The following is a 14315-nucleotide window of genomic DNA, read 5'->3' as shown; positions in this document are numbered from 1 at the left end:
CCTGAAAACGCGGCCACGACAAAGTCGCGCATAAAGCCAAAAACAATAACTGGGCTTTAACCCGTCGCCTAGCTGCATGCACGCCTCATAAAAGTCTAATTAATTAAAATCGTGCCCGAGTCGCCCAGAGGCATCACCGACAACGCGACGAACGCCCCCAACGGCAGCAGCAGCAACAGCAGCAACAACGAAAGCAGCAGCAGCGGCAGGAGTCGCTGTGGGTGCGTCAGCCAACGGCTCGTATGCGTAATGCGCGCTGGGACTTTGGCGGCAGACGCTAATTAAAAGCCTGCAGCACAACTTTTCTAACAAACAAGATATGGCAATTGGCCAACATGAGACCGATGATAAAATACTCTTACGGATAGAGTATTTATATATATATATAACTATAAAAATGTCTTTAAAAGAGATTATTTATTTATGGTAGATGTTATAATTATTTAATTATTTATTTACAGTATTTGCTATAATTGTATTTAAAACTAGTTGTAACTAAGATTGAGATTTAACAGATAATCTATTTATTTACTTATTCGTAGTAGATAGGAATAATTGAATTAAGTCTAAAAAACTTGCAATAGAGATGATTGTTTAAGGCAATTATATATAAAAATTTATTATGAAAAAATGAACTATATTTATTTAATAACTTGTTTTTTTTTTAAGATTTTTAGCTTTTTTTGTGATTATAGAGCTTTTTATTTTATAAATCTAAATTATTTATTGTATATAGTTGTAAATATTCATCAGTATGCCGATATACTTTTCCTCTCTCTCTCTCTTTCTCACTCTCTCTCTCTCCCTCTCCCTCTCTCTGTGGTACATTTAGCAAAGTTCTTCGCTCAGTCAGCATGCCCAATGGGCGCATTGAATGGTTGCAAATATCAGCTGCTAGAATAGTAGTTACAAAGGAACTGCCAACATGCTTTTCATACGAGTTATAAAGTTAATCAGGCCTCAAATGTTATCCCCAGTGAAAAGCTGTAGCTGCGCCAGCATCAGACGCAGCTGGAGCCGCTGGAGCAGCAGCCGCATTGGAATTTGATTAAAAGTACTTTTAATAAAGTTCCTTTGCTACCATTGATGATATTTATTGCATGCGTTTTTCATGGCCTCTCCCCCTTAGAATGTTAATTAGTTTTTATGATGTGCATGTGTGCGTGTGTGTCTGAGTGTGTGTCTGTGTGTGTGCTCTTTGTGAGTAGACGAGCGCACACAAGCCGGATCAGGCCTGCGGGATTATGGCTTATTAAAAGGCTTATGAAAGTCAAAAGAAAGTTTACTTAATTTCAGTTAGTTAAGCGCCAATGAAAGCCGCCCACTTGAGCATTGACCAAAAAACTTTTCGCTGCCCTGCCAAATGGCCAATAAAAATGGCTTAGCTCGATACAGCGGCCAACAGGGACTTGGCAATTTCACAAGAATTTTTTTGGATTAGACACTCGCGAGTTTATGGCCCGGACATAAATTCAAATGGTCCAACATAAAATCAAATAAAAATCTGCAATAAACATCAAATTGACAACACGTTGAGGACAATTCCGGCCATTGTCGTGGGTTGATCTCGCAGCCAACTTATTTGCATGCTTAACTTTGGCCTCACGTTCGCTTGCCTATTTTCGGATTAAAGCCAATTGTTTTGCTCTTAAATTTTCGCTCCAAATATGAGCAATTTCTTTCAATTACGGCAAAACTTCAAAGCATGTTTGGGAAACTACAGAGAAGAAGAAGAAGTCAGCAAAACGAACAAATTCGACTAAATTGTAAGTATTATTCAGTCAGCTCTTCTCTAGCTGGGGCCAATTAATATTTTTGTTGTGCTGCAGCCTTTACTCTATTTGGTCTCCTTGTTAGCCGCGTCGTCGTTTTGGCTGGCCAGGGACAGTCGCCTAACGCTTCAATGACCAAATACGTACCTTTGTCCAACCCCTCCTTGTGGCCGGGCACGTTTCTGGGTATTTTACCCCGCAATTATGAGCGCAATTGTGCGCACTTTTTCCCCGGCTTTGACTGTGCATTTTAATGTTTTCTCCAGTTTTCCCTTTTATTTTAATTTTTTTCCTTTGGCAGAAATAAAAAAGGAAAGGAAACATAAAATAAAATAAAAAAGATCGTTAAGAAGGAGTTTCAGACATGCTGGGCACGTGCTGATTGATGTAAAATGCGTAATGAGCGCGGTTACACCTGTGACAGGGCGCCTGGAGAGGTGGCTGCCAAAGGTATAGATAGATAGATAATGACCGCTCTGTGATAAAAAGTTTTCTAATTAGAATATTCGAAGCAGTTGCCAAGTGCACTTGGAATATTCGACCCTTTTCCCTGGCCACTCTTCAATGAGCCAATTTAAGGCAATCTATTCATTATACTCTAGTGTGCAAAATGTATTAAAAATTTCTTAAAAATTGCTTTTATCTTATTTAATGATTTTTGTACCGTATTTTCTAGGCATTTAACTTTTATTATTTAAGTGGTGATAATGTTATCAATATTACTAAAGCAAGCGTATTAGTGCAACAAATTGACATAATATTAACAGACTCCTATATAAATAAATAAATATATATATATATATATATATATATATATATATTTAAATTGTTGCAAATTAAAACAATTGTGTGAAAAAATAAATAAAATTTTGTTTTATGCTCTATTAAATATTTTCTATTTATAGTTTATATAAAAAGTGTTAAATTTTGTTCATATTCAAAGAAATATGTTTTATCTTTTGTTGAAATTTATCGATTATTTTGACATTAATGCAACAACGCTTTCCCTTTATAACTTCTGCAATCTCTCTCTTTCTCTCTCACTCTATCACTATCTCTCTCTCTCTCTCTAACTCACTCTCACACTTACTCTCTCTCTCTACTTCTGTCTCACTCCCCACTCGCTCTAACTTAATACCTTTTCCTCTCTCTCACACTATCGTTTCCTTTCTCAATCTCTCGCAGTGTCTCTCTCTCTTTCTCACTTCTCTCAGCTCTATTGTCATTGTTATTATTTGTATTTGATAAGTAGTCCTCAGTTGAGCATCGGAACAGTCAGACGAAATCGTGAACGCCGTAGCAGAACACTGACCAGCTTAAAGCCCACACAGAGAATGAGCAGAATGGCAAGTCCAGATCGGAGAACTAGAACCGATATGAAGCCTAGATTGTAGTACTGTACAATGGACATATCTTCCTTCCAAATGCGCATATGTGGGGCACCATTGTGGCGCAACACATATTCAGTCCACCAGACGGCGTTCTCCAGCGGAGTCATGGGCAGATCGCGCAGCCTCTTGGATGTTTGTTGCGCATTTGCTGAATAGAACGGATTCTCGATAAGCTCCTTGATGGACTTCGTTATGGATCCAACAGTCATCGTAGACGAATCCACTACTTGAGCCAGTCCGGACTGTTTCATTAGCTCGGAGTTGGCGAACTGGTCGTAATACAGCGGCACGCACAGCATGGGCACCCCGTAATAGGCGCCCTCAATAATGCTCAAAACTCCGGCGTGGGTGATAAACAATTTCACATTCGGATGGGCCAACAGAGCGCGCTGCGGCAATAATTGTCTCACATATATTTGATCAGATTTCTTAGGCAACGGCTGATCAAATTTGAAGACGACGCGCTGCTGCAGCTGCTCAAAGCTTTGCAGCATCATTTCGATCAGCCTGGGGGGCAGCCAGCACTCAGCTATATCCAATCCCATCGAGAAGATGATGAATCCATGCTCGGCTCCATCCACAAATTGCTGCAGCTCCCCATCGAGCTCAGCGTACGGCTGTTCCAGGTGCATTCCCGCCACCTCGATGACATTGGGAACGTTCGAGCGGGCCCGTCCCAGGCTGAAGTGCTGATTGATCAGCACCAGGGCGAAGTTTTGTCGAATATTATGTAGACTCTCCGCACTCTCATGAAAGTAGCGCTTATACAGGGCCAACTGCTTGGGCAGGTACACCATCTGCTCCAGCAGCCACTCCTCAGTAATGTATATCCAGTTCCTGATCTTATTGAGAATGCTGAAGCTACTGGAATAGCCATTTGCCACTATTGGCTCATAGACACTGATGGCTTTATTGCCAGCCAGGTAGTTAATGCTCCAAGAGGTTCCACAGAGCGACAGTCCCACCAGCGGGGCCTTGAAGTGGTGGGCAAACCCATACAGAGCATCTGTGAAGGTTACTTCGACTATCACCATGTCGAACTGGGCACTCTCATTCTGGAGCAATGCCTGGACACCCGGGTCACTGAGCACACTGTTCGAGGACTTGTAGAAGAACGCTGCGACGAACGAGGCCTCTTCCCACTTGGTCAGGGGAAACTTCATGTCAACGGTTGACTCTTTGAAATCTACAAATTTAGAAATATTTTAATGTATTGTAATATAAAAAAGCAAAAAGATAAGCCAAAAATTTCTATTAAAAATTGTAAAATTCTTTAGATTATTCAAGCATAATTTTAAGTAAAGTTTGCATTAATGCTAATTTAGGTTGTAATCAAATTTCAATTCAATACAAAAATAAAATCAAACTGTTATACCATGTGGGTGTATCATCCATCTATTGCTCACCTGCCATTAAGTGATCCAGCGCACTGACCCGTATATGACGAGCGCCGTCGATGTCCGCGAAATATTTCTTTCCAGCTGAGATGATGGTTACTTGATGGCCTTTCTGGACAAGCGTCGTCATGTAGGGCGTCAGGAGCAGGAATGACGGCGCAGAGCAATATGAAAATATGGCTAAAATGTTGGCAGCAAGGGCCTGCTGCAGACAAACACCGATGACTAGCAAAGCGCCACTCACGTGCCCCATCATAGTGCGGCACCACGACCGAACATTTCAATGCTCGCGTTCGTACTGGGGTCTATTCAAGCTATCGGCGGACTTGGATCGTCTGAGGATTCAGCTGGGGAGAGTAGTTACACTTTTATCTTATCACTGAAATTGGCATTGATACCGAATCCCGACGCCGAGTGAGGCGAATGCCGTTTCAGCTGTGTCAGTTGCATTTCGATATTGGCAGCAACGGGACAAGCAAACTCTGCAAACTGATTTGTTTTGATTGTTTACTGAGAATAAATATTGGAAGCCCCTCTGGTATAAATTTTTTCTGTAATTGGAAAAAAAAGGTGATTATTTAATAGAGTTCATAAAAAAAAGTCTAAAATACTAGAAGTTACGAAAGATTATTTTGCAAAACTATACACATTTGCGTGCTTATCAAGGTGCTATCTAGAGAAATAATACATTTTAATTGGCGTGTCGTTATCAACTGATAGCACATGAAAATAAAACTCAAAGAGCGGAAAAGCGAGCTAGTGCTCAACTTGTAGCTGAGCATTCTGGTTATAATAAATAGGCATAGTTCGAAGTATGGAGAAGAAAACACAGACAAACGCAGATTATAATATGAGATGAAGAACCAGTCTTCTGGGCATCGGTTCATTAGACAACCTTGCCTAGGGCAACCTTGGTAGGGTAGATTTGGATTACGACAATCATAGGGTGGAGACAGTCAGCGCATTCGTACCACAGTATGCCTCTTCCAGAAGGTAACAGCTAATCCAAGGCTTGATATAGATGTAGTCCGACTTTACACCTATGTGTAAACTTTTTGTTGCTTATCGTTCCCAAAGATGAACAGAGCTATTCAAGCTCCAGCTCGACTGCTTCAAGGACATTTAAATCTGAAGTCGAGTTCCTTCAATTTGCGAGAAGGAATTGCCAGCTGCAATTATTTTTACTTCAGGCCTTTGTCGACAAGTCTTCTATATAACGTCACACACAGAAAGCGCGAAAATAAGGCTGAAATGCAGGCAGCGAGGTGAAAGCAGACAGATGAAAGCACACACTCAATACCGTCAAGGCGTCGCCCACATGAGCTGCCCTGCTCCGGTTCCACGTCCGTGCATTTCACTGAGCGCGCTTGTACTGGGCATTATTGAAATTATCGACAGGCCTGTGTCGATTGTGGACAGAGGTACGCAGAGTAGGGCTAATCTTATCAGTGCGCTGCTATGGCTAGTTGGTTGAGGGGAGAATGGCAAGCATCTCTCCACTTCAGTTGGATTCCACACTGTGAACGGGCGGCTTGCACAATGCGGCTGCTGCAGCTGCGGATTGGGGGCCTCGCCCTCATGACATTACTGCTGTCGGGGTGTCAGGCCTGGGCTGGCAGAATATTGGCCGTGTTCCCCTATGATATGCACTCGCAGTGCATGCTACTGACGCCCTACCTGCTGGCGCTGCTGGAGCGGGGTCATCAGCTGACGATGATACACAACTTTAAGAACTGCGAAGTAGTCGAGCGGCTGCATTCCATACGCTTCAGCGATCACTATGACACAACGTTTGGTGAGTTAAAGATATAATTATTAATGTACGGAGCGTGAATTAAATTCAATAAATATCCACTTTTAAAATTATTTTTTAGGGATTTTGAACTTTTCAAAAAATTAAAATAAAATAAAAAAATTATTTGTTATTAATACTCACTTTTAAACAAATTTTTAAGATATTTTTTATAAGAAATAAATATTTAAATTATTAAAATTAATTGAAAAAATTCACTTCTACAATTTTTTACTAGTGATAATTTTTTTCAAATTAAAAATTTACCCTTAAAAATATTTTTAGATATTATTTTTAAATAATATTTTCATTAAATTATTGAAATTAAATTGAATTAATTTAAAAATTCGGAATTCTTTATTAGAGATAACTTTCATATCATTGAAATTAAATTATGTTAATTAAATATTCAATACAAAATTATTTATTAAAGAACATTTTTCATATAATTGAAATGAAATGTAATTAGTTAAGATCTCAAAAGTTTTTATTGGATTTATTGAATTAATTAAAATTTATTCTTCAAATGCTCCTTTCAAAACAGATTACAGTTCCGAATCAATTACGGTAAAGTCCCGTTGGGTAGAGATCGACTTTATCAAAAAGTACTTCATCAAGATAAATCTAAATGTGCTCTCCACGCCCGCGGTGCAAGCGCTCCTCAGCTCCAATGCCACCTACGATCTGGTGCTCATAGAGCCCTCATACACGGATGCCCTCTTCGGACTGGCGACACATTTCAATGCCAGTCTAGTTGGTCTGGCCACCTGTGGGTCGGATTGGAACGTGGACACCTTGGTGGGCTACATTCCCTCCTCCTCCCTTGAGCCGCTTTTGACCTTTAGCTTTAAGCGCGCCGTGACGCTGCTGGACCGCATCAACAACTGGATCCTCATCGCGGAGGAGTGGCTGATACACAAGCTTATCTTTCTGCCATCGATGCGAGCAGTGCACGAGCATTTCTTTGGCCACCTCAGCCAGGGATTCATGGAGATACGCCAGAGCTTCTCGATCGTGTTGCTGAATCAGCACTTCAGCCTCTTCCCTGCGCGCTCGAATGTGCCCAGCTTGGTTGAGGTGGGCGGCATGCATGTGCCAAAGGAGGTGGGAAGGCTGCCGCCGGAGCTAATCGAGTTTATTGAAGGGGCGCAGCATGGAGTGATTATCATGTGCCTCGGCTTGGAGGTACAGAGCAGGCATTTATCGCCTGCGACCCAGGCACTGATAGCCCAAGCTTTCCAGGCGCTGCCTCAGCGTGTCATCTGGAAATTCGAGGACGATTCCCATCCTGCGGTGAACAGCAGTATCCACTTCAGCAAGTGGCTGCCACTCCAAGCCCTCCTCGCGCACCCCAACGTGCGCCTGCTGATCAACCACGGCGGCATGCTGAGCGTCTTGGAGGCGGCCCACTTCGGCAAGCCCGTGCTGGGTCTGCCCGTGTTCTTCGACCAGTTCCGCAACATGGAGTGCCTGCGCCAGAGGGGCGTGGGCGAGCTGCTGGACATCAACACCATGACGAGGCAAGACTTTGTCAAAGCAATCAAACAAATCCTGGAGCAGCCCCAATACAAACAAAATGCGATTCAGCTCTCGGAACGCATACGGGATCAGCCCCTGCATCCACTGGACCTGGCTGTCTACTGGACGGAGTACGTGCTGCGGCACAAGGGCGCACCCTTTATGCGCATTTCCAGCTCCGACATCAAGGTGCTGGACTACTACTGCCTGGACAATCTCTTCTTAATCGTTGGCCGCATTTGCTTGCCCGTTTGCCTCCTGCTCTATGTGCTGCACAAGATAATTAAAAACAGGCAGTAGCGACAACTAAGCAGCCATAGAAGGCAACTATGGCTGTCTACAGTCGCCGAATCGGTCACATATTCCATTATCTTATCAGCGAATGGCAATTACGCTCTTTAATCAATGGAATTGTTTGTGTGGATAGGTGTTGACTTTGTAAGTGATTATTTGTGTAAAGTATATAGCGTATTATAAAGTATTATCTATTGTAAAGTATTATCGAAAACTAGTTTTAGCAATATAATAAAATAAAGAATACAATACAAAGAAAACATAAATCATAACAATAATAATTCAGTTCACAAATCATGCGGCACCTGGTCAATAATTTGTGCGTTGTGCGGCATCAACGAATTCTATTCCCAGAGAGAGTCAAAACTTAATTGAAACTGGAAAGAGTCGCTCTATAGTGGGACAGAGCGAACGACGTTGTATACTGAAATCACGACAAAAAAGCTTAAGTTGAGCGACATAGCAAGAGAGCGAGAGCGAGAGCGAGAGATAAAAACAACAGGGGGAGCGAGAGAGATACATGGAGATTGAGCGTGAGAGCAACGACAACTCGCCTCTTACATAACAACAGAAAATTAGTAAACAAACGAATTTGTTGTCAGACGCGTGCCGATGACCGAGCAGCGCCCACATAGTGTACTTTAGCTGTGCTAAAAATAAATAAAAATAATAATAAAATAGAGAGATATATAAGACGGGAATACAGCTAAGTTACGCTTCAATAATTTTGGCATTATTCAACTAACGGCCTTCAATTTCCACAAAAAGCGATAATTAAAAATACTTTTGATTGTTAATCTTCAGTTGGGATCGAACCGCCAGCCCATTCGGTTCACTTTTCTTTTCTAATCCGAAAATGCAGCTGCTTGGCTTGGGAATTCTTATGGGGCTGCTCCATCAGCTGGCTGGGGGCGTGCAGGGCGCCAAGATATTGGCTGTCTTTCCATTCCCCGGCAAATCGCAGTACATATTCGCGGAGCAGTACCTCAAGGAACTGGCCAGAAGAGATCACAATGTTACGGTCATAAATACTTTCGGCAGCCGGGAAATGTCGCCGAACTTTCGAGTAATTGGCGCTACTAAAATACACGAGATAATGGCAGGTGAGATTATTATCCGTTATCAATGTAAATGCGCTAGATAAGATAATCGGGACTAGCTTTTGGCAGTGCGGACTACAATCAGCAGGCCAGCCAGTGGATAACGCTGACCATGACCACGGAGTTCCTGAACATGCTGACGAGCTGCGTGCTGGAGGATGACAAGGTGCAGCAGCTGCTGCAAGGCGACGAGACTTTCGATCTGGTATTGCTTGAGACGGTGCAGACCGAGGCACTGTTCGGTCTGGCGCAGCACTTCAAGGCACTGACCATGGGCATCTCCTCGTACGGCACAGATCGCCACATCGATGAGCTGATGGGCAACATATCGCCACTCTCCTTTAACCCCATGCTCCTCTCCTCGCGCACCGAGCGCATGAGCTACGAGCAGAGGCTGTGGAACGTGTGGGACGCCAGCCTGAGCTGGGTGCACAAACGCCTGGTCCATTTGCCCAGCCAAGAGCGGCTCTATGCGAAATTCTTTCCCAAGGCCAGCCGGACACTGGAGCAGGTGCTGGACAGCTTCTCGCTGATGCTGCTGGGTCAGCACTTTACGCTCAGCTATCCGCGTCCCTATCTGCCCAACATGATTGAGGTGGGCGGCCTGCACTTGCAGCACTCGAGAGAGCCCCAGCCGCTGCCCGACGAACTGGCTAAGTTTGTGGCAGAGGCCGAGCATGGCGTTATATATTTCTCAATGGGCTCGAACATCAAGAGCGCCGATCTGCCTGTGGAAAGACGGGAAGTGCTGCTGCAAGCCTTTGGCAAGCTCAAGCAGCGCGTTCTGTGGAAGTTCGAGGGGGAACAGTTAACGAATCAGCCTGCCAATGTGCGCATTAGCAAATGGTTCCCCCAGCCGGACATCCTGGCGCATCCCAATGTGAAGCTCTTCATCACACACGGCGGCCTGCTGAGCACCATCGAGAGCATCTACTTCGGCAAGCCGGTGCTGGGGCTGCCCGTCTTCTACGACCAGCACTTAAATGTGCAGCGCGCCAAGCAGGCGGGCTTCGGATTATCTCTGAATTTGTGGACCATGACGGCAGCTGAGCTGCACGATGAGATTCTGGAGCTGCTCAGCAACGAGAGCTACGCGCAGGCGGCACAGCTTAAGTCAAAGCTGTACGCCGATCAGAAGGACACGCCGCTGGAGCGCGCCATCTGGTGGACAGAGTATGTACTACGCCACAACGGCGCACCGCACCTGCGATCAGCGTCGCGCGACCTGAACATGGCTCAGCTTCACGGCTTGGACACCTGGGGCTTGCTATGTGGCGTTGCGTTTATTATTGTTTTGCTGTTGTTGTTAATCCTCTTCAAACTCTTGAGATTTGTACGAAATATTTTTGGTAAGCGTGGTACGAAGACAGAATTTGAAAAGAAAAGTCAGTAATGCCTGCTGCAATTAGCAACATTTATGAAGAAAGTTTGAAATGGAAAATTTTACGGTTAACTAATGAACTAACGTTAGCACATACGAAATAATATGTTCTTGTTAATATAATGCAACATTGTACTTATAAAAGATATTAGTAAAATTAATATTGATTTTAATTTATTTCGTAAATCCACTAATTTGATAAATTATGATTAATTTTTAAATTGTAAAAAAATAAATAAAACAAAATAAAAATAAATAAATAAAAAATGATAAAAAAGAAAGAAAAGTAATAATAATAATAATAATAATAATAATAATAATAATAATAATAATAATATTAATAATAATAATAATAACAATAATAATAATAATAATAATAATAATAATAATGGCGCTGAGTCAGGTAATAATAATAATAAAAATAATAAGAATAATAATAATAATAGTGAGAATAATAATATATATTTAATTAATATTATGTAATGATAAAATGAATAGTTAATTACTATAATAATTATAATAAATGAAATAACAACGTAGTATACGATTATGCTTACCAGAAAGCCAATTTAAGATGTCAAAGAAATACTCAAATATTTTCCAGATTTTCCCTTCCATTGTGTGTGACACAGCCATTAAACACGTCTATTCTAAGTGGAGCCAACAGACGCCTGAAAATGAGATAAAAATGATTAGAGAGCTATAAACAAATCTTCAACTAATATCTCCCAGAGTATACAAACCTTATCTATACGAGTGTTTCAAGTTCGAGGTAAGGCTCTCAGTTACGAGAGCTCTATGCCAACCGGGAGCACTTTTGTTTGACTACACAATGACAAACATTCTAAGCGAACAGCGTGCTATTTTCCCTTTATCTTTTGTTTGCATACCGACATTTCGCAATGAGCTTTACAAATTTTTGCTGATGATCATGACTGGCACATTTCGCACGCAAACGAGATTCAGTCGAGTCTAGCCAGAGCAGCGCATATGCGAGCATCTCTATCAGCAGAGACAGAGCCTAATTTAGTAATCTAATATTGAAATGCTGGCACTCGCGGCGATCTAGGTGAGGTTGGGTGTGGCGGCATGCTGCGGTGCTCATATAAATGATTGTAATCGCCGCTGTAAAGGCTGTTATCGCATGCACGTCCATCACTCTAATCTGAGCTGAACAATGCTTTCGATGGAGACCACCGCATCTCAGTAGTTCAGTTACACACTAGCATTGTGCCCAGTCGCACGGCCTACGAGATGCCAATTTTCCGACTGTTAATTTCGCTGTTATTCTGCGTACTGCCACAGCTCCTTGAGGGTGCGCGGATACTGGCAATATTTCCCTTTCCGGGACCCTCGCAATACATTAATGTAGTGCCCTATCTGAAGGGCCTCGCGGCTCGCGGCCATCAGGTAACATCGGTGAACGCCTTTCCCCAAAAGAAGCCTGTGGAAAACTTCCATGACATTGTAGTTCCTGAAGTGTTTCAGTCCTACGAAGGTACGTCTGTCATCCATGTAGATCGAATGGATTTTTGAATCGGTCTCTTTTCTGATCATTACAGAGATCATTGCTGATCTTGAGATCATTAGGAATTCTTGGGAGGAGAACAGTTTCGTAAACGACTTCTTTCTGAGCGTCACCAAAACAGTGCTGCAGAATGCGAAGGTGCAGCAGGAGCTGCTCCAGCCGGGCAAAGCTCAGTTCGACTTGATCATTGTGGAAGCCTTGCGCACCGATGCGCTCTATGGCTTCGCAGCGCACTTCAATGCGCCGATCATTGGCATCTCCACATTCGGCACGGACTGGAACATCGATGAGCTGGTGGGCAATACTTCGCCGATTTCCTATATACCGCTCGTTACGGTCGGACTGACCGATCACATGACCTATTGGGAGCGAGTGCACAACTTTGTCGAGACGGCCATAGCCTGGCTGAACTGGAAACTGGTCTATGTGCCGCTGCAGGAGAAGCTCTACGAACAATACTTTCCACATATTGCCCATAAGAAGCCCTTGGTGGAACTGAGCAAGAACTTCTCGCTGGTGCTGCTCAATCAACACTTCTCGCTGAGCTTCCCCCGGCCGTATGTGCCCAACATGATCGAGGTTGGGGGCCTGCATATTGCACACAAACCGGCGCCCTTGCCCAAGGAGATGGAGGAGTTCATTCAAGGCGCCGGCTCGACAGGTGTTATATACTTTTCACTCGGCTCGAACATAAAGAGCAAGGATCTGCCAGAGGAGCGCAAGCAGATGCTGCTGCAGGCCTTGGCAAGTCTACCGCAGCGTGTGCTCTGGAAGTTCGAGGACGAGCAGCTGCCGAATAAGCCGCCGAATGTGTTTATCAGCAAATGGTTCCCCCAGCCGGACATCCTGGCGCACCCCAATGTGAAACTATTCATCACACACGGCGGCCTGCTGAGCACCATCGAGAGCATTCATCATGGCAAGCCGGTGCTGGGGCTGCCCTTCTTCTACGATCAGTTTCTGAACGTCGAGCGCGCCAAACAGGCTGGCTTCGGGCTGGCTCTCGACCATAAGCAGATGACAGGCGCAGAGTTTGTCCAAACCATAAAACGTTTGATCTATGAACCGAAATTCAGCGAGACAGCAAAGCTAATGTCGGCTCGTTACCGGGATCAGCCCATGAGTCCGCAGGAGACGGCCATCTGGTGGACGGAGTACGTGCTGCGGCACAAGGGCGCTCCACACATGCGCATCGCTGCCCAGGACCTGAGCTTTGTGGCCTATCACAGTCTGGATGTAGTCGGCCTCTTCTTGGCCGTGGCCGTGTTGATACTAGTGATAATATTTTATCTGTTGCAGAGGCTGCTGTGCAGTCGAGGGGGTGCAGGAAAACAGAAATTGAAAAATCAGTAGGAGCTTTGTAAGCACATTAGATCAATTGTAGCTAGGAGCAGGCGCCATAGATTGCATTTTATGTAATTTATGCCTGCTCAATGTTCAATCTTTATTTAAAGTTGCCAAAATATAATTGGATTATATGGGTATATAATATACGTATATATATATATGGGTGTGGCATTGGTCAGCTGCTATGCGCGGTCGCTTATAAATATCGCTTCATTACCATGCAGTTCATTATGGTGTGGGTAACCCAGAAATATGCATTAACCGCCGTCCAATCAGCTGCAGCATACGCGGCGTATGCGTAATATTAAATTGCAGCGCAACTTCCGTTATATGTGCGTCGCTTATTTTTAGCCGCAGCGCCAAATGTGTAATCAAAAATTCATGAGCTGTATATGCAATTGGTTTCTGTTGTTGTTGTTGTTGTTGCTGATGTTGTTGTCGATGTAGTTGTAGCTGTTATTAGCACAGACATTTTGCATAAAAAGCTGCAGCTGCCATTGTTGGCATGCAAATGTAAATGATTTCATCGAATTAAAGCTGCCGTTGAATGCCTTTAAAAATCCCGTGAGACGCATTCGCTGCAAACTGCCTGGTGTCCTGCGCTGCGGTTGCGAAGCCTTTAATGAGTGCACGATTATCATCAATTGTGCTGCTGCTGGACGTGCGCTGAAATCAGTTTTACAAATACCGTGCGGAAAATAGCATGAATAGGAAATTTTGAAAATTTAATGAGCTAATTCATCTGATTTAAAAGTTTTTTCCTTACATATACCAAAAATAGCTTCAGCTATAAAG

General features: G+C 43.4%; 4 protein-coding genes across 6 annotated transcripts; 3 read left to right on the top strand and 1 right to left on the bottom strand.

The window, feature by feature from the left end:
- Positions 1 to 2639: 2639 nt before the first annotated feature.
- Ugt303A1 (UDP-glycosyltransferase family 303 member A1) lies at positions 2640 to 11654 on the bottom strand. Its single transcript, XM_089463148.1, has 4 exons — positions 11389 to 11654; positions 11203 to 11316; positions 4570 to 5111; positions 2640 to 4349 (listed from the first exon to the last, which is right to left on the bottom strand). The coding sequence occupies exons 3-4, from the start codon at positions 4814 to 4816 to the stop codon at positions 3028 to 3030; spliced, it is 1569 nt and encodes a 522-aa protein (XP_089319274.1). The 5' UTR covers positions 4817 to 5111; positions 11203 to 11316; positions 11389 to 11654; the 3' UTR covers positions 2640 to 3027.
- On the top strand, positions 6019 to 8417 carry Ugt304A1 (UDP-glycosyltransferase family 304 member A1). The gene is made up of 2 exons (XM_089463143.1): positions 6019 to 6355; positions 6897 to 8417. The coding sequence occupies exons 1-2, from the start codon at positions 6019 to 6021 to the stop codon at positions 8168 to 8170; spliced, it is 1611 nt and encodes a 536-aa protein (XP_089319269.1). The 3' UTR covers positions 8171 to 8417.
- On the top strand, positions 8733 to 10806 carry Ugt35A1 (UDP-glycosyltransferase family 35 member A1). 3 transcript variants are annotated; one of them, XM_089463146.1, is made up of 3 exons: positions 8733 to 8874; positions 8969 to 9267; positions 9324 to 10806. In XM_089463146.1, exons 2-3 carry the CDS (start codon positions 9021 to 9023, stop codon positions 10655 to 10657), a joined length of 1581 nt encoding a protein of 526 aa, XP_089319272.1. In that variant the 5' UTR covers positions 8733 to 8874; positions 8969 to 9020; the 3' UTR covers positions 10658 to 10806. The 3 variants fall into 3 exon arrangements, with proteins under 3 accessions (XP_089319272.1, XP_089319271.1, XP_089319273.1); XM_089463145.1 differs by having other exon boundaries at positions 8733 to 9267; XM_089463147.1 differs by lacking the exon at positions 8733 to 8874 and having other exon boundaries at positions 9132 to 9267; positions 9334 to 10806.
- Positions 11655 to 11779: 125 nt separating the features above from the next.
- On the top strand, positions 11780 to 13662 carry LOC149270369 (UDP-glycosyltransferase UGT5-like). Its single transcript, XM_089463150.1, has 2 exons — positions 11780 to 12143; positions 12208 to 13662. The coding sequence occupies exons 1-2, from the start codon at positions 11900 to 11902 to the stop codon at positions 13524 to 13526; spliced, it is 1563 nt and encodes a 520-aa protein (XP_089319276.1). The 5' UTR covers positions 11780 to 11899; the 3' UTR covers positions 13527 to 13662.
- Positions 13663 to 14315: the final 653 nt, after the last annotated feature.

This window comes from Drosophila arizonae, chromosome 2, assembly GCF_054131065.1.
Source record: "Drosophila arizonae isolate 15081-1271.41 chromosome 2, UAZ_ARI_1.0, whole genome shotgun sequence".
NCBI classification, from domain to species: Eukaryota; Metazoa; Arthropoda; class Insecta; order Diptera; family Drosophilidae; genus Drosophila; species Drosophila arizonae.
The sequence above is the reverse complement of the archived record's forward strand: the minus strand, read 5'-3'. Positions and strand labels throughout refer to the sequence as shown.